Source organism: Camelus bactrianus, chromosome 27 (assembly GCF_048773025.1).
Source record: "Camelus bactrianus isolate YW-2024 breed Bactrian camel chromosome 27, ASM4877302v1, whole genome shotgun sequence".
Classification (NCBI taxonomy): domain Eukaryota; kingdom Metazoa; phylum Chordata; class Mammalia; order Artiodactyla; family Camelidae; genus Camelus; species Camelus bactrianus.
Window position 1 is genome coordinate 32,936,835 of NC_133565.1, and position 20,652 is coordinate 32,957,486.

The 20,652-nt window shown below is 47.8% G+C and overlaps 1 protein-coding gene across 2 annotated transcripts in view; it reads left to right on the forward strand.

Annotated features, from left to right (window-relative positions):
• Positions 1 to 20,254, forward strand: part of EDC3 (enhancer of mRNA decapping 3) — a 39,467-nt gene extending 19,213 nt beyond the window's left edge. For both annotated transcript variants that reach the window (XM_074354169.1, XM_074354168.1), the window contains exons 5-7: positions 11,251 to 11,404; positions 15,060 to 15,277; positions 17,830 to 20,254. In XM_074354169.1, the coding sequence (XP_074210270.1) occupies positions 11,251 to 11,404; positions 15,060 to 15,277; positions 17,830 to 18,164 (707 nt within the window). In that variant the 3' untranslated portion in view covers positions 18,165 to 20,254. The remainder of the gene's footprint in view (positions 1 to 11,250; positions 11,405 to 15,059; positions 15,278 to 17,829) is intronic.
• The last annotated feature ends 398 nt before the right edge of the window (positions 20,255 to 20,652 follow it).

The window sequence follows — 20,652 nt, forward strand, 5'->3', positions numbered from 1 at the left end:
CGACCAGTTGCATTTCACTGGTGCCTGACAGTGAGGGGGCAAGCATCCCTACAGCCTCATGCCATCTTGTTCTCCTTGTTCTCAGCAGTGGTAAGGAGTGGAAATGAAGTCCTTTTGCCAAGCAGGGCCTGTACTGGAGACAGAGCATGCAAGTTGGTCTCTTGCTGAGCAGCTCCTCCTCCGGGGGACTTTAACTCTGCTCCGGCTCCGAGGCACAGGCCTCAGAGCAGGTTTTTACTGAGTGCTATTCAGGTGGCTCCAGGCTAGGGACACTTTTCCAGTTGGATCTACTATCCAAATGTTAGTATCAGAATAAGGCAGACTGTCCGGAATATGTGAGGAGACCACCTAGGACTATAAGATATTAGTGATAGGTTACTTGATCCCCTGGTTTAATTTTCTCATTTTTATACATTTAGGACATTGAGGCCCAGAAAACCTTATCTGTCACATCTCCTTTCCTTTTCTGAATGTGGATAAGTAAAGAGAAAGAAGAATACAGTAGAAGACGGGCAGTTTCATGGCAAATAGACTACATAGTCTTTTTTCTTTAGGATTCCCTCAGAAATAGACCAGCTTAGGTCAGCAGTTGTAGGGAGTGGCTTGGCTAGCTCCTCAGTCTAGCCTTGTGGTGTCCTAGAACCCCAAATACCTTGTTTTCTACTCATTCCCAGAGTAGCAAAAGAACAACATGTTCACTACCCACATGGTAATGGCTTGGGCTTGGGTTTCAGGATTCTGACGGCTCGCTCCTGGGGTCCTGCACACTAACCGCATGCTGAGTGGCGTCAGCAGTTTCTAAGCCGGTGTTCTCTGTTCCTCTTGGTAGTACTCTGCCAGCAGTGTGTGTGTCGGGGCGGAGGGGGCAGTGTTATAAAAGGTGTATTGGGAAAACACATTCAGGAAGCAACTAAATTTAGCTCTTTGTCTAACCCAAATCCTTTCTCTCTGGAAAGCCCCTTTGGGTCCTTTAATGGTGCTGCTGTCTCCAGCAGATTGTCAGACATTCCTCCAGCATGAGCTGCCCTGCTCAGTAATGGTATCCAGTGGTCACATGTGTGTTCTATAAGTTTGGCTATAAAATGCCAGCTGCCTGTGAGCACTCTCTGTTCAGAGGTGAGAGGTCCCCGAAGAACACTGATGAGGGGAGTGGTAAGCTTTGCTCAACACTCACAGTATTGTGAAAGTAATATTTAAGACTGGGTCAGTCAAAACATTGCACATTAAGTCACTCTAGACTTGTTAAGTCTTAGAGTCCTTGCATTCAAGTTACTAAAATGTACTAGAAAATGGGAAGATACCAGTATATGCCTGGAGTCCAGAGAAAGTGTGGACGTTAAGTGTGCTGGGTGTTGAGAGGCAGGAGAGGTCCTGAAGGCTGGGCTGATCAGGGAAGGCTTCGCAAAGTGGGCAGGACAGAAGCCTCGAAGCATGGGCAGGGTTCCACCAGAGAGGAAGAGGAGGAATATCCATGGGTGGGCTGGGCAGGTGCTGGTGAATAGTGTGAGTAAAGGGCCGTGGGGGAGATTGGCCTTTGGCTGGTTTGGGCAGGGCAGGGATTTGTGGGAGAGAGGGGAGTAGCAGGAATTTTAAAAAGCTTTGGATGGGAGCTCAGAGGGCCTGTGTGCCATTTATGACCATAGGGAGCAATGACATGATCCAAAATCTCTCTTAAGAAGACTTGTTAGTCTTTAGGAAGACTGGTCTCATGATAGAACTCAGAGTAGAATTAAAGGAGAGACCAGAGCAGGAAGATAAATTAGGCTTTTGACAGAACTAATGTGCTAGGGGTTTGGACCTCTGACTGGAAGGTCCAAAGGAAGACAAGGTTGTGAGAGAGGTGACAAAGGGGGATTTGATAGGATTTGATGATTGAAAACAAGTGGAAAAGTTGAGTGAACAAGAGGATTCAAAGACATTGAAACTGTGGGGCAAGAGGACTGGCAGTGAGCGTCTAGTTGTGATGAGATTGCAGGAGTTTGTAATGGGCCAAGTCTCCGTGGTTTTGTACTTTTCCTCCTGCGTTGTTTTGTGGTTGAGCCCAGAGAAAGCAAATAGTACAGTTGCCACACAGATGGAGCTATTAAGTATTAAAGGCTTCGAAAAATTGATTTACAATGATTATCTGGAAAAAAATTATTAAAGCTTCAATGAGGAGGCTTCTGTAGAGTCAGAGGATTGAATTACGTCTTCACATGGGGGCTAACAAGCCTGTTTCCTTGTCTGTAAAGTGGGGTGATACTTGTCAATTAAATGAGAGCATGTGGAAAAGCAGCTATTGCAATACCAGCTTATAATTATTATTCAATCACTTTGATTTTTTTTTTTTTGAGGGGAGGAGGTAATTAGGTTTATTTATTTTTAGAGGAGGGTGCTGGGGATTGACCCCAGGACCTTGTGCATGCTGAGCATGTGCTCTACCACTGAGCTATGCCCTCCCCCCCAGTCACTGTTTGACTTTAATGTGAATTGCAGAGGCTGCCTCAGGAAGGTTATTTCAAAGCATCAGTGTTTGCAGAATTTTTGCACTGTGCCAGGCACTGTTCTAGATACTCTCAGTAAATCATTGTCCATCACCTCAGGGGCCTTAGCTTATAGGGTAACCGGATGTGTAAACAAACTAGGAATGTGTGCAAGATTTAGAGGTAGCAAAAAGGGAAGGGTAGGGGCCTGGTTCAGGAGAAGGAGCATTGTAATCAGCGTTAGAATATCGGGTGTTCACCGGGTATTTGGTATGTCCTGGGCACCCTTCTAAGCACCTCGTGTGTTTATCTCAGTTGATTTTCATAGCATCTCTGTGAGGTTGCACTGTTACCCCATTTTGCTGGAGTTAAGTGTTCTGGTAAACCTTTCACCAGGAATGTCTTTTAAAGTGTCTAGAAGTCATCATTCCCTGGCTTCTAATAAATTCTTCTCCAGTATGTTTATTCAAGAGCCCTTTCTTTTGGGTAGAGTTCTTATTTAACTTCTGCCATTTGTCTTCAAGTTTATGAAAGTCTGATGGGAGGCAGCAGAAGGAGGCGCTGCTGGTGCAGGCACTGAATTTCCACAGTTGTCCCATCTACTTTGCCTGAAGGATGTCCCTTTGCCTCCATACTGTGTGTCTGCTGAGATTTGGGGAGCAGCAAGTGTATGAGGATGATCTGCAGTAGTTACTGTTCACTGTCTTGCAAAAGGATTATGTCAAAGTTTGAGTGAGACACTCCGGTCTGAGCCCCCTGAGTTCAGCACCACTTACCCACACTCGGTTCTCTCATTAAAAGCAGTTCTGACCCTTACTCTGAAGGGGAGCAGCTGCTGAAGCCATAGTTGGGTTTCTCCTGCTGCTTTGTGGCTGGCCTCTTTACTCGTCCCACCTTGGCTAGCTAAGTCTTTGAGGTTCAGTGGGGATGTATCTTGCTCTCAGGACAAGCTTGGCTTTCGCCATTCCAGGCTGGCAGTTGTCTTCCCATTTCTGCCTCTGAGCCCTGGCTGCCTTTCTCTGCTTCTTGTCACCAAGAGTCCCTCAAGAAGCATCCTCATGCTTTTAAGACTAGCAGTGTTTTTATTTCCTGAAGAATAGGTAATCAGGAAATCTGTTCTGGGTTTATGTGTTCAAAAGGAATTCAGAAAGGAAAAATCTTTGAGTTTAGAAGTCACCATTGAAGAATTTTACCTGAGGGTAGTGAAGACCACCTTCAGCGGCTGATGGACTCCTGATGAGAATCCTTCCCACCCAGAGACTCAGGTGTCTGCTGCAGTGGACCCAGCCCACGTGGGTTCCTGCCTTGATTTCCCTTACCCCTCATTCCCCTTGCTGTGTTTACAGATTAAACCATGTGCTACAGGGATGCCATTCCTAGGGAGCATCTCTTCTGCTTTTCTTACCTTAAGAGAGTCACAGGGCAGACAGGAGGAGGTAAATTCTAGGAGGTGTCCTGGACCAGAAAACCTGCAGTCCCAACACCTGTGCTCCTGCACCAAGTGCCACCACAGCTTTTCACTGAGCAGAGCTAACGAGCCTAGTTTCTGAAATTACGTGTCTGCAGGCAGACTTCTTTGACAGTTACTTGGTTGATTTTGGAAACCTCAGGTTCTAACAGTTTCTCCAGTGCCAGGAGTGGACCGACTGGTCAGTCCTTTTAATGTGGAATCCTTCAGAGTTTCTGGGCTTGGATAATCAGGTGGACACTTGTCATTGGCCCGGAGGGCTTGGTTGTGGTCATTGGCAGTCTCATGAGGCTTCAGAGCAGTACTGTTACAACAGGTGTCTTGGTTTAGACTCTTCCCCCAGTGCTTCCTAAAGTCTTCCTACTGGAAAAGGTCTCATGGCCACTTGTTGCCAGAGTTTTAAGAGTTTAAATGCAGACTAAGGGCCCAGGGATCTGGAGCCTAGCACATCATGGCCTGACACCTGAGTTTTAATGAAGGTGCTAGTTGGTCATTTTAGAAACTGAGTTGGTCTCTGCGAATGTGACTTCTTTGCTGATGTGCCGCTTGCCATTTCAGAGCAGCAGGTATCCAGCCACAGCAAGGAAGGAGTTTGATTCCAGTGTATCCAGCATCCTCCTTAGATTCAGCATATCAGAGCTAAGTCAGTCATTCACCACCACCACCACAACCCCAATATCCTTGAGGCCTTTAACATTCCTGTTTCTTTCGGTGCATTCACCATTCTTTAAGTGTACAGCATGAAACTTTGTGGCTATCTTTGCCTCTTCCTTCTCATAAAAACTCATGACTAAATCAGCAAGGACCTACTGTGTATAGCACAGGGAACTATATTCAGTGTCTTATAATAACCTATAATGGAAAAGAATCTGAAAAAGAATGTATATATATGTGTGTGTAACTTTGACTTTGCTTTATACCTGAAACTGACAACATTGTAAATCAACTGGACTTAAAAAAAAATTCATGACCAGGAAGAATTTTTCTAGTTTAATAACAGACATAGTATTTCCTTCTGCAGCAGTCCTGACAAAGAGTTTTCCTTTATCCTCAGTATTTATTCTGGTTCCATATCCTCTTCTTTCTTCAGTGTCATTCTTGAAATTGTCATATCCTTTTAGTTTTTTGTGCTCCTCCACAGGTTCCCTTTGTCCCTGGAAATCAGTTCTACATGGCTTTTCTGCCCTCATTTTCTAGCCCTGTCAGCTTCATCCTGAATAAAGCAATTTGGCTTTCAGTGCCTTCTGAAGTCTGGTCCTGCCCACTGCTCTAAGCTAGCTTTCGCATCAGCCTCTGGGCCCCAGGCAGGGAAGTTTTCATCTGGTCATGTCACACTCATTCCAGCCTCTGGAACTTTGTTCATGGCTCCTCCCCACCCTGGGGTGCACTGTCTCTTCTATTCTTGTGACTATAGTCCTGCCTGTCTTTCAAGGCATAGTTCAGATTGAGCATTTGACACTACCTGCAGCTCCTGGTTTGAAATTCATACTTTGTACTTGTGCTCAGGATAACAGTTAGTTTTGTATTCTCTGATATGTGCACATATATATATTTTTTGTTTCTAGCTAGGTTGTAAGACTGTGAACAGGGTTTGTTTTCATATTCTCTTTATTTATTCTATTTCCTGCCACTCCCCACCCCACCACTGGCTTAATGTATTATTACTCTGCAAACATTTTTTATTATATTTGGAGACATTTAACTCTTTTTTTTCTCCCCAACTTTTTGTATTGAAAAAATTTCAAACTTTCAGAAAAGTTGCTAGAATAGTATAATAAACAACTATACACCCTTCATTTAGATTCATCAGTTAACGTTCTGCCACATTTACTTTATATAATATGTATACACACACACACACCTGAAAAATTTGACATTTACTTGCATTCATTGATTTCACCCCTAAATATTTCCATACATATTTAGTAGGATGCTGCTCGATACAACCACAAAACAGGATTGCTCTCAGGAAATTTAAAATTAATACAAGGGTTTTACCTAATATACAGCCCATATGCAAAAGTTTCCAATTGTCCCAATCATGTCGTTTATAGCTGTATTTTGTTGTTGTTGAAGTATAGTTGATTTACAATATTGTGTTAGTTTCAAGTGTACAGTGAAGTGATTCAGTTATATATACATGTATATATATGTATACATATGCTTTTTCAGATTCTTTTCCATTATATGTTATTACAAGATACTGAATATAGATCCCTGTGCTATATAGTAGGTCCTTGTTGTTTATCTATTTTATGTATAGTAGTGTGTATCTGTTAATTCTAAACTCCTAATTTATCCGCCCCCCCCTTCCCCTTTGGTAACGGTAAATTTGTTTTCTATGTCTTTGAGTCTGTTTCTGTTTTGTAAATAAGTTCATTTGTATCATTTTTTAAAAATTCCACATATAAGTGATATTATATATTTGTCTTTCTCTGAGTTACTTAATATGATAATCTCTAGGTCCTCCTGTGTTGCTGCAGATGGCAATGTTTCATTTTTATGGCTGAGTAATATTCCTGTGTGTGTGTGTGTGTGTGTGTGTGTGTGTGTGTGTGTGTTACTTCTTTATCCATTCATTTGTTGATGGACATTTAGGTTGCTTCCAAGTTTTGGCTGTTGTAAACAATGTATAGCTATGTTTTTAATCAGCCATTGCATGTTACATTTAGCTGTCATGTTTCTTTCATTTCTTTCTTTCAGGACAGTTCCCACAACTTTTGTTGCCTTTTGCAGTATTGACATTCAAGTGTCTAGGCCAGTTGATTTGCAGAATACCCCTTAGTTTTGATTTACTGATTGCTTCCTTTTGATATGATTCACGTTAAACATTTTTGTCTCTCTCAAGGCATCACATCATAGCGTACACAATGTCAGTTTGTCCCGTTACTGAGGCTTATTTGATCGCTTGATAAGGTGACAAGGTGTTGATAAGTTGTCCACCAGATTTTTTTTCTTTGTAAAGATACTTTTTCCCTTTGTAATTAATGAATAATCTTGTCAGAAAGCCCGTTACTTCTGGAGTCCAAAGCTTGTTCTAATAGAGCTTTAACTTGAAGGTATGAGGTCCAGTGTAGATAGGAGGGTGGTCTAGTTATTAACGGGACAAGGAAGAAGTGGAGAAAGTCAGAAACAGCTTATCCACACTTACCTTTGGTTATAGCTGGGCTCTTGCAAAGCTGCAGAGTGAAATGCCCCGAGGCTGTTATACACAGGTTTCCTTCCTGCTCAGTCACTAATTCAACATATGTTTATGTAGCCCCACCACCAGGCAGTGTTCCAGCACTGAAGGCACAGTGGAGAAGAGGGTACAGCAGTGAACAAGATAGACACTGTTACTGCCCTCATGGAGCTTGCAGTCTAGGGAAGTTGATAGTCCAAAAAGCAAAAGGAGTTATTTATAAATTGTATTAAGTACAATGAGGGAAGCAAGCAGCGTGCTGAGACAGATATTTAAACTGAGACCTGAAGAATGAGGAACCAGCCGTGTGTGGTGTGGGGAGCATGGGAAGAGAGAAGAGAGTGCCAGAAGAGGGAAAGCCTGTGAGGGGTGTGCTTCCTGGGGCCGGACGGAGCCTGGAGTACTTAGGAACCAAAAGGCAGCCAAGATGCCTGGAGTGTGTTGTGGGTTGAGGTCCAGGGGAAATGGGGTGATGTATACAGGGGCCAGATCATGGGAGGCCTTGTGGCCCCTAATAAAGAGTATTAGGAGCAGGGAGGGTATAGCTCAAGTGGTAGAGCTCATGCTTGGCATGCATGAGGTCCTGGTTCAATCCCCAGTACCTCCTCTGAAAATATATAAATAAATCTAGTCCCCCCCCCCAATCTTTTATTAATTAAAAAAAAAAAGTGTTAGGAGTATTTAGGCTTCTTGTAACACTTTCTTCTTTCAAAGATAGACTTGATTGTGTTTTGTGGTAGCTTTAATACAAGGTTATGGAGGCCGAGGGTATGAACTTACCAGTGGTTTTATAGTCCAGAAAAGAAGTGGAGTGATACTGCCACCCAGCTGTGCGACACCACAGAACGGAACCAGAGCTCATAGTTCTGAAGAAATCTCCATGCCTGTTAATGAGCTGTGATCCTCACTGATAAGACATGGGACATGTGCAGTCTTTCCAAGTGAAAGGCCATGTCAGTGTGAGGGCGGAGTTTAGGTTGGAGGTGACACTTTGTTGTGGGAGCCTCATTGCACAGCAGAACTGCTGGGGAGTTTGAGGGACAGGGAGGGATGTATGTGTGCTGCTGGAGCAGGCTGGGGTGTGGTGCTGTCTGAGGGTGGGCAGGTGGGATGGAGGGTGTGAGAGCATGCGTGTGAGTCCATAAAGGAGAGAAAGGCCCGAGATGGTACGTACGGGAGCAAACAGTGAGAAACTGACACAGACATGAAGAAGGGGCAGGCTGCAGCTGCATGTGTGCTGTCTGAGCTGCGAGGGACCATGGCCTTGGCCTCAGGCTGTCGATTGAGTTGTGTGGGGAGGAGGCGCCTTCTCTCCTGGCCTGCATTGGGTGTGCTTAAGCTGTTTTCCGTGATACCCTAAGGTTAGTCAGATCCCAGGAGGTGCTCTTCTAGTCACAAACTGGCTGTGATTCTCTCTCTCTTGTTTCACTGACAGCTGTAAAATACATATTAATATTAAGAGAAGCCCTACCAACTGATTTTACTGCCTTGGTTTCCAAACAATAAAGATCCACTTTCCAACCCAAACATAATTAGGCTTGGCCCATGTTCAGGATTTGGCGATGTTATTGTTTGCAATTTACACGCTATGTTCTTGGTTCTCTTCCTTTGAAGTTTATTTTATTCCCTCTGCCTGTTTCTGATAAGCCTGTCTGACTGGTTGGACTTTGTGTGTAAATGTTGAAAAGCAACATTTTGTGGTGCTTGCATGTTCCTTCCAGAGAAGCAGTGCAGTGGAGTCCTAGACCCTGCAACTGGCAGACTGAGCAGGAGGAATTCCTGGCCCTGTCTTTCCCTGGGCTGCAAAACGTGCCAGTTCATCTGCAGGGCCCTTTCCCACCAACACAAGTCAGGGAGATGTAATAAACACATAATTTCCAGCTGCACCAGCCAGCCAGCCAGGACAGGGTAAGCTCTCCTCTGCCTGTACCATGAGTTTGTACTCCTAGGGACTGTGAAGAGAAAGGCAGCAGAAGATGCTCAGCCTGCCCCCTGGAGAGCCCTCAGAAACGGAGCGGGTGCCTGTGCGCACAGTACAGGACCTAGGCACGGAAAGAAAGTTTGATTTGTGGGGTGGCAGGCCCAAGACCCACTGCCCTGACCTGTTTCAGATTCAGCAGAAAGGGAATAAATAGGTGAAGAAATGCACAGGCTTGAGGGACAGCTCTCCCTCGCGTGACTCTGCAGGCAAAGAGGGTTTTTGAAGCAAGCAGGTGCGTGACTTGTCTGACAGGTTTAGTGTTGTTGGTGGCTTAGGATTCCTGAGAACTCATTCAGCCTTTTCACACTATCAGTGGTTCCTAATTAGTTCTGATATTATGCGCATGTCTGGAGCAGGTCATAAAAAATGCAAGGTCAGGCTACAGCCTCCAGCATTGGCACCTGGGACGTTGACGTTTCAGAAAGAGTGAGAGGAGAGACAAGCGAGCTCTGGTGGCCCTGTTTGTTGGCTCTGCCCTAGGCGGGAGTGGGACTCAGACAGGTGGAGGGGCTTCATTAACCAGCAGGATAGTGTTCATTTTGACATGTAGATGGTTTTTATTTTATTACATTAGTACATTAAGTTATTATTTGCCTTCCCTTGATAGGCTACAGACCTCCTGGGTACTTGGTGGTTCCATCTTTTTGCTTGGATTCCTGTTAAAATGTACAACCACAGCCTAATTCTGTGTGGTTGGTTTTAAGAATCCATGTAAGCAGGACTAGACACCTGATAGAACCTCAGGAAATTTCTCCTGAAATAGTCAGTGAGGAAGAGAAGTTTTTCTTCACAGGGCTCTGGAATCAATGGGATGATGAACTTTCTGAAAACCTCTGCCTTAGAGTCAGGCCACACCAGAAACAGCACACTAGGTTTGTATCATTTATGTATTTGAGTACCTGATGAGAACTTGCCTCTGTTGATAAATAAATGTAGCTGAGACAATATAGCTTAGGTGGGGGCTGAGGAAGTAAAAGGCTTATTTCCCTACTTTGAGGAGTTTACAGTCCACTGTAGATGAGACACAGGATCTGAAAAGGCCTGTGATCCAGCCAGCCAAAACTAGTTACATGCAGTTGCGCGATGACTTGCTGATTGGAATCTGTATTTCTTGGTCAGCCAGTGAGGCCAAATGGGGCTCTTTGGCAAAGAATTTGCTCTTTGGGGGCCAGCGCAGTGGCTTTAGCATTTGTAAGCTGGCCATGGTCGTCAAGGCAAAAGCTGCCCATTACAGACCATAGGTTTTGACTTTGCTGTTTCTTTCGTGTCCGGGCATCCTGGGCCCTGAAATGGCCTCTTGGCACTGATGCATGTAATATTGTAGTCTCCTTCTCGTGTACCGGCTGCTGCAGACTTTGGCCTTGTAAAACCCAGTACTTCCCAGGGTGTACTTCCGATGACTCTGAGTCTCCCTAACCTTTATAGAGCTCTCTTTATTTGTGGTGAACAAAATATTCAAAATTCTTCTGAGTAGCTTAAAGCAAGCCATAGGTTAGGTTCCACGTACTCTTTCCCTGTGGTATGAGTATTGGGTTACATTTACACCAAATGGGGAGAAAATGACAAATTATTTGAGAAGACAAGTTGCTAGTTGAACTTCTTCAGCCAAAAGGAGGGGCCTGGTAGAGGAGAGTGGGAGGAAGAGGATGTGGGAAGCAGATGGGTGAACAAGTCATTCTGCCTTGAAGTTGAGCAGCTGGGACCAGAGGCTCAGGAGGGTCGGCCGGCATCTGTTCTATTTTGAGGGAAGGATAAGGGGTCTGCTTATGAGGAAAACCCCACTGTCAGGGATGGCATTTCCCCTTCTTTGAGAAAAGCATGTTTTACCCTAGTGTGGTTGGTAGATTGCAGCCTTTTCTTGGTAGTACTGAATGCATCTTGGTGGATTTGGCCTCCATGGTGTAAAGCTAAAACTCCTGAGAGAGCTTAAGTTCGCCCCTGCTCTGTGGGAACCTGAACAAGTTGTTACCCAGTTCCCCATCCACTGCCTGAGCTCTGGAGAGCTGCAGAGCATGCCTCGGTCCTAGGTTAGGTGGGTGGGTTGGGGAGGATCAGCCTTAAAGTCTTGGCTTTCACAGATAAGTACACCCATTTGTGGACCGGGTTTCCTGTAATCACTTTAATCACTATCCCTTTCTCCTCACCTTCTGAACTGCAGACTCTGGCCTGGTTGTCCCAAGTGTTTCCTATGAGCTGCATAAAAAGCTGTTGTCTGTGGCTGAGAAGCATGGCTTGACCCTGGAGCGGAGGCTGGAGATGACAGGCGTGTGTGCCAGTCAGATGGCTCTGACCCTGCTTGGAGGACCCAACAGGTAAATGCCTCCTGATTGATGGGGGCTGAGTGTGGAGTGATGCTGCTCCTCTGATGTGAGTATCTCTATGGAGTCACTTTCCTGAATGCTACAAGATTTTTGTTTGCCCCTCTCACCCATCTCCTGGAAGTCCTCATTCTTCTCAGCAAAGCACCCTTTGACCTCTCCTTTCTGGTAACAGCTGGCTCTGAGACTCCTGCTGACTACCAGAGGCCTGCCTTCTAAGAATCTCTGGAGACCCAGCCTTTGGAACTCATCATTCACTCAAAGGGGCTGAGATAAAGATCAGTTCTGAGTCCCGTACCTGAGAACTTCTAGGACTACCCTGACAACTGGGTGTGAGAGCTGGACTTTGGTACTTTTCCACTTGGACTGATGTACCAGGAGCAGTGCTTAATTTTTTTGTGGACATTTATTGATACCACGTGCCAGGCCTTATGCTAGGGCTAGGGATATAAACAATAGTAAAATGCTGCTCCTGCCCTTCAGTAGCCTCGTGAGGTCTCCAGAAAGTGCAGTGCTATGGTAAAGGAAACAGAAACCACATTTCTACTCCAGGCTGGAGAAGCCAGTCACCTTCCTAGAGCAGGGGCATCCGAGCTGAGTCACACAGAGCAAGGGGGAGACCCAGGGGCAGGCAGCAATGGGGAAGAGTAGTCTAGGTCTAGGGAGCAGCATGTGCCAAGGGCAGAGAGAACTGAGAGCCGGTGGAAGTGGTGGGGATCTGTAAGTCATTTTGTGTGGCTAGAAAGTAGGGCTTTGGTACAGCTGAGTGATAGGGAGCCACTGAAGGCATTTCAGAAGAGCTGTAACATGGTTAGTCTTGTGTCTAAAAAGATGACTTTGGCTGAGTAGGTTGAATGGAGGCAAGACTGGAAGTTGTGAGACCAATTAGAAAACTGTAACAGAAAACTGAGCCAGCAGCCAGATGATGGTGGCCCCCAGCTGGGAAGTAGGGCTCAGAGCAGTGGATGGATGGGGGATTTTTAAAAAAGTAAAATCAACTGGGCAGGATAATTGAATGGATATGGGAGGTGATAGAAGGTGGAGTGTCGGCGATCACTGGACTGAAAGCTTTCTAGCATGGACACCCCTGGTTGGATGGTGATGGCATTCACTGTGATAAGGACTGTGGGAAGAAGAGCACATCCAAGGGAGATGGTGGATTTTGTTTTGGATATGTTGAGTTTAGGAGGCCAGTAAGATACTCAGATAGACCATTAGCAATCTGGATCTGACGTCTAGAAAAAGATCGGAGCAGAAGATGGAGATCTGGACGTCATCAGCTCGTGTGGTGTAAGGACAGATGTGCTCCCCCAGGGAGAGGATGCAAGGGGAGGGAAGGGCCTAGGGTCGAATTCGGGGGGCATCAGCATTAAAGCATAGTTAAGAGATGAGGAGCTTTCCAAAATGGCTAAGAAAGTTTAAAGCCAGAGAGGTAAGAGAACCAGGATGGTAGTGTTTAAGAAACAAAGAAATGGTGTTTGAGGAGTAAAGGGGTGGTCAGCAGTGGTGGTGCTGAGAGGTCAAGCAGAATCAGAGGTGACAGGAGGACGTTGGCACCCAGTAGGTGAGTGGCATCTGAAGGTTCCCAAGCTGGCTGTGAGGTTTCCCCTCTTTGCTTCTCCGCTCCCCTCGCTCTATAGAGTTGTGTTCATCCCTCCTTGTCCCTTGCTTCCCAACCCTGCTGGATCCCTGGCCTCTCCTGTGCGAGGAAAGAGCCAGTGGAGACCTCAGAGGAGACAGTAGTGCCAGCTTTCCTCTGAAGGAAGATCTGGCCTTGGGGTCTGGTGACTGCTGTACCTCCTCCCAGAGCAGCCACTGGGGCAGCTCTTGGAATAAGCTCTTCCTGGGAGTATTTGAGACCACTGAGTGTCTTCCCCAAAACAGTTTTGGAGCAGGATCTGAATGTCCTCACCAAGTCACATTCCTCTCGAGTCAGCTTCTTGGGTGTCCTTGTGCCCTGCTGTTCTCTCAGAGTCTGACCTCTCAGAAGGGCCCTGTGCTGCCCTCTGCAGCAGCTGCTGGTTTTCCTTTGAGAAAGATTCCATAGTGGTCGGTTCATGTACATCAGGTGCCGTGCATTTTTTTTACCGTGCTTTCGCAACAGCATTTAATTTGATCCTCAGAGCTTCACCTCGAAGGTAAATTGTAACCCTGGTTTTAAGATGAACAAGCTAAGGCTCAGAGAATGGAAAGAGTTGCCCCTGCGACACTGCTGGTACCTGGTGGAGCCGGGGCTCCAGTCCCGATAGGTGTGCTTCCAGGGCCTGTGCTCTGACCCCTGCTGTTGGGTATGTGGGTTCTGGGGTCTGCTTTGAGTCATCTGTTGGGGGATGACCCTGTGAGAGGAAGAGTCGTTTAGGGAACAGACACGTGTGAGTCAGTGCCAGAGCTCTGCAGTATCTGTGGTGAGTGGAGAAGTACTCATCATATTTCCTTAAGATGCAAATATGGTGGGGGAAATGAATGGCTTGGTTTATTTATATGTAGAGTACTTACCAAATTCCCCTAAATTTATTTGGAGGGTGGGGCTTTCCTCTTTGGCTTGACAGCATCTGTCATCTTCCTCCCTTGGGAAACCAGTAAGTGACTGTCACTCCTCCACCTTTAAGCAGGGACCTAAGCTTCTTTCTTGCTGTTCATCTCCCTATCTCTTCCTGCCCTGGGGGGCAGGCTGCGCTGCCTGTGAGTTGGGCACAGTTCTAGGGCGATTTTTCCAAACTTGCTTACTTGTGCCTTCTCTGAGGCCAGAGGGGTCTCAGCTTTGGGAAGAAGCTGGAAGTGCCTTCGTTAGGAAGTGGGTGTCCATGGCAGCTACCAGCCTAGGAGGCTGGGAAGCCCTGGCCTGTTGCGTCCTCTGTGAGCAGCACTGTGACAATGCCAGTGTCGGCTGAGTACTCTTCCTGTGTGTCGATTCCTGTTCTAGGTCCTTCACATCCGTTAATGCACCCAGCATCCTGTGAAATAGGTACTATTAGTATCTGCAACATTGTCCTTATTAGCTTACTGGCAGCTCAGTAAAGAGAACTTGGACTGGCAGCTGATGGAGGATGATTTAGAACTGTCCTCTTTTGGTACTTGCTGTGAGCTTAGGAGTTGAGCCAGAGTAATCCTAGAAGAGGTAAGCCTGGAGCTGAATCTCAAAGAAAAGGTAGGTCAGAGCTTCACAAGTGAAAGGCTTTCTGGGCAGGGGAAATCGCTTGAGCAGAAGCAAGAAAGAACCTTACAAGTGCAGGAGAGAATGATGAGACTGGTCTTGCTCCATTGGTGCAGGCATGTGAGGAAGAAGAGCAGAGAAGGCTGCCAAGGTGGAAAAGCCTCTTTGATAAGTAGAGTTTGGCCCTAATAGGTCTCACAGTGAGAACAGTTAAGTGTTCTTGGTCAGAAAGCAATGTTCTGGCAACAGTGTTATGTGGAACAAGATCTGGGTGAACTACCCAGTGAAAGGATCCAGCAGATGAAGTGACACTGGGGTGTGGGGCAATGGGAATGCTACCTGTAGACCTGGCCTGCAGTGGATTTTGTCCCCCTCTGGAACCTGGCACCATCAAGAACTCTGAGGGCAACAGGTGCCGAGAGGCACTTGTCTGGTAATGGCTCAAGGGTTTTGGCAAGCCTGTGTCTGATGATGCTTCTTTACCTTCTGTTCCAGGTTGAATCCCAAAAATGTTCACCAGAGGCCTACAGTGGCCCTGCTCTGTGGGCCCCACGTGAAGGGGGCTCAGGGTATCAGCTGTGGAAGGCACCTAGCCAACCATGATGTCCAGGTCATCCTCTTCCTGCCCAACTTTGTGAAGATGCTGGAATCCATCACCAACGAGCTCTCTCTCTTCAGCAAGACCCAAGGGCAACAAGTGTCTAGCCTCAAAGGTGAGCACTTTGCGCAGGGCAGGGCTGAGGCCTCCTCCCTCCTTGGTGGTTTCGTGGTCTGTCGGTGCCGCCCAGTGGTGATGGGTGGAAAAGCACCATGAGTGTAAAGAGTGCTGTGCTTGTGAGGAGTTTAGTGTGTAACGAAATCAACTCGCCTACTCCCTGTCCCTTCACAGTCCTCCTCTCCCGCTACTCAGTTGGAGAGCTGGGGGTCCGTTTGTTCATTTCACAGATATTTACATAATAGGCACTGTTCCTGACACTGGGGACATGGAGATAGTTTTTTGGGTTTTTTTAAATCCATGCTTCTGTGGAGCTGAACATTCTGGTTAGGACAAACAACATGTCTAACATTTCTGGCAGGTCAGATAATAGCACGTGTTACGGAGACAAGCAGGGAAGAGAGATAGAGAATGCTGGGGGGTTGGGTAGGGGTAGCAGACTTAGACGTTGCAGGGTCTGGTCTTAAGGGGCCTGTGGATCACAGTAAAGGTTTGAACTTTTACTCTGGGTGAGATGGAGAGTCACTGGAGGAATAAGTGCAAGAAAGGTACAGTCCCACTCAGCTTCCAAATGATCATTGTGAGTCTGATTTGAGAGTAGACTGTAGGTTTACTAAGGAGAGGTAGTAAGAGGCTATTGTGGGGGAGGGTATAGCTCAGTGGTAGAGTGCGTGCTTGGCATGCATGACGCCCTGGGTTCAGTCCCCAGTACCTTCATTTAAATAAGTAAATAACCAATACCCCTCCCCCAACCAAAGAGGCTGTTGTGATAAATTGGAGAGAAATGGTGGCTAAGACAGCATGGTAATGGTAGAAGTGGTAAAAGGTGATTAGTCTCTGAATCAGTTCTGAAGATAAGAGTCTACAGATTGGCTGTAGAGGATGAGAGAAAGAGAATGATTAAGAATAACTCCAAGGTGTTTGGCCTGAGTAACTGGAAGGATGAAGGATGGTATCATCACTGAGGTGGGAAGAGTTGTGGGGGAGGTTTTGGGGAAAAGAACAGAAGCTTAGAGATGCCTGTTGGATATACAGGTGGAAATGTTGATATAGATGAATCTGGAGTTAAGTGAAGAGATCCAGTCTGGAGTTACAAGTATGTGGGTGGTATTTAAAACCATAATGAGCCTGGACAAGGTACCTCCTAGGAAGAGGGAGTAGATAGAGATGTTGTTAGACTGAGTTCTTAGTACAGAAGTCAGGAACTTGAGAGACCAGCTAAGGAGACAGGGAAAGAGTGGTCAGTGAAAGAGAAGAAAAACCGGGGTCTGGTACCTGAAAGGCAAGTAAAGAGAGGAAGGTGTGATCAGCTGTATCAGCAAGCCATTCTAGGTTAAGTTCAAATGCAGACTGAGACTTGACTAGTGGATTTAGCAGTGTGGAAGCCCCTCATGATCCTGACAGTTTTAAGTGGAGTGGTGGGGCAGAGTTTGATTAGAGTGGGATTAAGTGAGAACAATGGAGTTTGAAGTGGAGAGAGCCAATATGGCCCAAAGAAAGGGCCTTGCCAGGGATCACATGGCAAATTGGGGCCAGACCTGGGCCAGAACCTCAGTCTTCTACCTGCAGACTCCTGTGGGCATGCAGAAGATAAGATGCCACTCCCACTCTTGAGATCCTCAGGGCCCACAGGGACACCACCCTCCTGCCCACAGGGGCCCCTTCTGAGTAAGGAAACCATGAGTCTCTAATTGAGAAATAGTGTTACTTTAGGCTGGTACCTGGGAAGGGGTTCTGGTATGTGGGCTCCCTCTCTTGAGATGTATAACATGATGCCCTTTTCCAGGCAGTTCTTCGTCTGGCTGCCCAAAAGCCTTCCCATCCCAACTGCTCCAGGAGGCAGGTCTGAGGATACTACTCTTGAGTTTGGTCTGATTTCTGCTGTTCTGAGTTTAACTTCTTAGGCTGGTCAACACATACATACTTTTTGAGATGTCTGTTCTTATACTGTCTCAGAGGCCTGGTTAGAGCAGAGAAGCCTTTATAAAGACCTGGGAGAAGTAGTCAGTTCCTTCCCCATTCTTAAGGTTTGTCTGAAGAAGGACCCATTTCCATGAGATAGTGAAAGGGGCCAGCAAGGCCAGCCTCGGGTAGAGTGAGTGAGCATGCTCTTGCCCATCAGCAAATGGCATCAGCCCATTTCTCCTGGGTCCTGGGCACAGCCTCCCCGTGAGGGCTGACTTGGCAATAGAGCCCACCTTCCCAAAGCTCATAATTTACCAGGGAGTTAGTCAGATGTGCAGCCGAGTCAATGGCCTTGAATGTCCCAAGAAGCTCTGCACACCCAGCAGGATAGTGCTTGGAGCCTAGGAGCTCCATGAAGACAGTGGTCCATTGAGCTGACATGCCCTTGGTCTTGGAACTCAGCTCAGCCAGGCCTTGGAACTTCCCAGGCCTGAGTCCCAGTCCCGCTTTGAGAAGGCTGCCCTCTGGAGGGGCACTGGAGTGGTGTCTGAACAAGACATACTTGGGGCCACCTAGATTCTAGTCCCAGCCTGGGCTGCTTTCTACTTTATAGGGGTTTTCAGATGACACTCTTTCCACCTGCAGATCTGCCCACTAGCCCCGTGGACCTGGTGATCAACTGCCTGGATTGCCCTGAGAACGCCTTCCTGCGAGATCAGCCCTGGTACAAGGCAGCTGTGGCATGGGCCAACCAGAACCGGGCACCAGTACTCAGCATAGACCCTCCTGTGCATGAAGTAGAACAGGGCATTGATGCCAAGTGGTCACTGGCTCTGGGCCTGCCTCTGCCTCTGGGGGAGCACGCGGGCCGCGTCTACTTGTGCGACATCGGCATTCCTCAGCAGGTATTCCAGGAGGTGGGCATCAACTACCACTCACCCTTTGGGTGCAAGTTTGTCATCCCACTGCACTCTGCCTAGAGGGGCTCTGGGCAGGCTGGACCCTGCAGTCCCCTGCTGCTCCTGACACTGAACTTGACAACGAACGCCTTAAGGATTTGAAGCTTCATGGACCTTGTTAAGATTTTTTCTTTTGGGTTTGTTCTATGAGAGAACAGATCATATTTAAAACTGACCTGTCACCTGCCCTTAGCCAGGGAAGGCTTTCCCACTGGGTGTGCAGGGCGGGTGGCAGGCTGAGTGTGCACCGTGGCTCCAGGCATCTCTACACCCTGCCCCCTGCGTGGCCAGGTGGGGCTTTGTTTACAGACTTAGGCAGCTCTGACTGTGTTTCAGGTTTACGGCCGCTGGGCCTGGGCGAGCACCTCAAGGGGTGGGGCAGTCCTGTCTGGAGGCCTGTGCTCACTCTGTTCCAGAGCTTGTGGCTTTGCCTCCCCTGCTTCCCCGCAGCCAGGCAGCCCTTCCTCTGATCATGTAGAACTGGCTGCGCCGTGCTGTCCACTAGAGGGCAGACTTGCGCTCTCCATTCAATGTGAGGGCTTTGAGGCCTTCCCTGAGCCCCACCACAAGTTCATTTGGGGGCTTTTGACCCTTTGTCCCGAGCTGATCCAGGTTTTATGCTGGGTTTTTTTTTTTTTTTTTTTTCCCAAGAGTCCTTCCTCCTTTCCACTCCATTGCTCTGAGAGGCAGGGAAGGGAGGTGGAATCAGAATGGTTTTACTATATTGGGATTTTTTGTGTTTTTTTTTGTTGTCTTCAGCACAGGTAGTGTAAGGTTATGTTACGACAGAACCACAGTGCCCACCTTGCCAGCAGTGCCCCCCAACCCCATACTCTCTAGCTGGGGGCTGAGCCTTTGCCTAGTCGGGCCAGACCCTCAGGGTGCAGGTTTATTGTTCAGTATTGGGGAGGCCCCTGGGGGAGCCTGGTGCTGAGCCAGAAGAGGCTCCCTGGTGCTTCTGTCCTAGGCCACCACTCCCCCTCACCTCCTTGCGGGCACACACATAGCCCCATTTTCTTCTGCCCTTCCCCTGAAATGGTCCTCTGCAGCTGTGATCCCAGAGTAGGGCTCCACCCTGGCTTTCACAGTACCTGGGCCTTGAACCCTTTATGATTGTCCTCTCTAGATAAGTAGGCTCGGGGCCAGCTCCCTGTCTCAAGGTTGCCAAAATGAGGCTAGTTCTGGATGAGCTAGCTGGTGGGGCTCAGCCTTAGGAACACTGCTGCTTGGATCCTAAGGCAGAGCCCCAGAACGCTTGCAGGCCTGGGCCCGGGAGGCTGGTAACCGTGCCCTAGAGTTCCTGGGAGGGGCCCTTACAAAAGGCTTGTGCTTTAAAGCCTTTTTCAGGGCGCTAGGCTTCCTTCTGCTCTGTGCTCACCCAGTCTGTTAAGGGGGTGAGTGGAAGGGCTTGCCAAGAATCATGGACACAGGGTAGGCCCTGATAACATGGGTTTCAGGCTACTTACCACTTTTCTTACAGGAGCATAGCCAGGAACAGATGAGGCAGGGCAGAGAGGGCTGGTCCCTCTCTTCCTCCCATCCTCCTTCCTTCAAATGTAAAATTGTTTCCAGCAGGGGAAGAAGGCCAGTAACTGTGAATCCTGCGCTGTGTATCCTTCCTGAGCCTCTGCTCATTCTCAGGGCCAAGAAGCTCCAAAAATGGGGCCCTCTCTTTAGAGGCAGGGCCGTAATCTGAGGAGCAGTGCTGGATTACAGACATTCTGGTAAGCAACCATTTAAACAGGTTCTGGCTGCCTGTTGATGCAGTTAGGCCCCCTGATTGGGTACAGTGAAAAATGACGTAGAAGACTGCCCGCTCCAGTAAGTCACAGTGGCCCTGGAGGTAACGGCCTTGTTGAGGGGCCACTGGGAGTTGATGCCCAAGCCTCTCCCTCTTCCCAGGTGGCACTGGAGCCTCTTCCTGCCCTCAGCCTGGGCCTTCTCCAGTGGTAGTAAAGATAAGCATGATTCCTCTATCTTTAGCTCTCCCTAGAGGCATCCTGCCCACTGTGCCCAATCCCCAAGGGGCCCCAGTTAGGTGGCCAAGACTATCACTCATGCAGCTCTTGGGGAACCAAAAACCAGCACTAAAATAAAGCTGAATGACGGAGTCCTGTGCTCTGTGGTAAATTGCTCTGTAGGCCGAGGAGAGGTGCTGCCTCGCCAGCCCTAGGAGCCTGCCTTGATTCTCTCACGCTCAACAGCCTTCAGTAAACTAGAGCTATTGGGCACGTACAGCCCAACAGCAACCAGTCCCAGCGAGTGACAAGGCCGGAAAGATAGCAAGTGCTGCCTGGCTAACTGCAGCAGGCCATTCCCCTTAGATTCCTTGGGGCTGAGAGGTGCAGGGGGCAGTGGAGGGGGAAGGGGCTGGGCGGGGCAGGGCCCGGGTGCCTTTTAGGGCTATTCAGACCTGCCGCCTCATGGGACACCCGAGCTGCTTGTCTTCATGGCTAGCCCTTCTGTGCCTGGCCCCGTCCACACTTAGCTCTCCACAAGCTGAACTGCT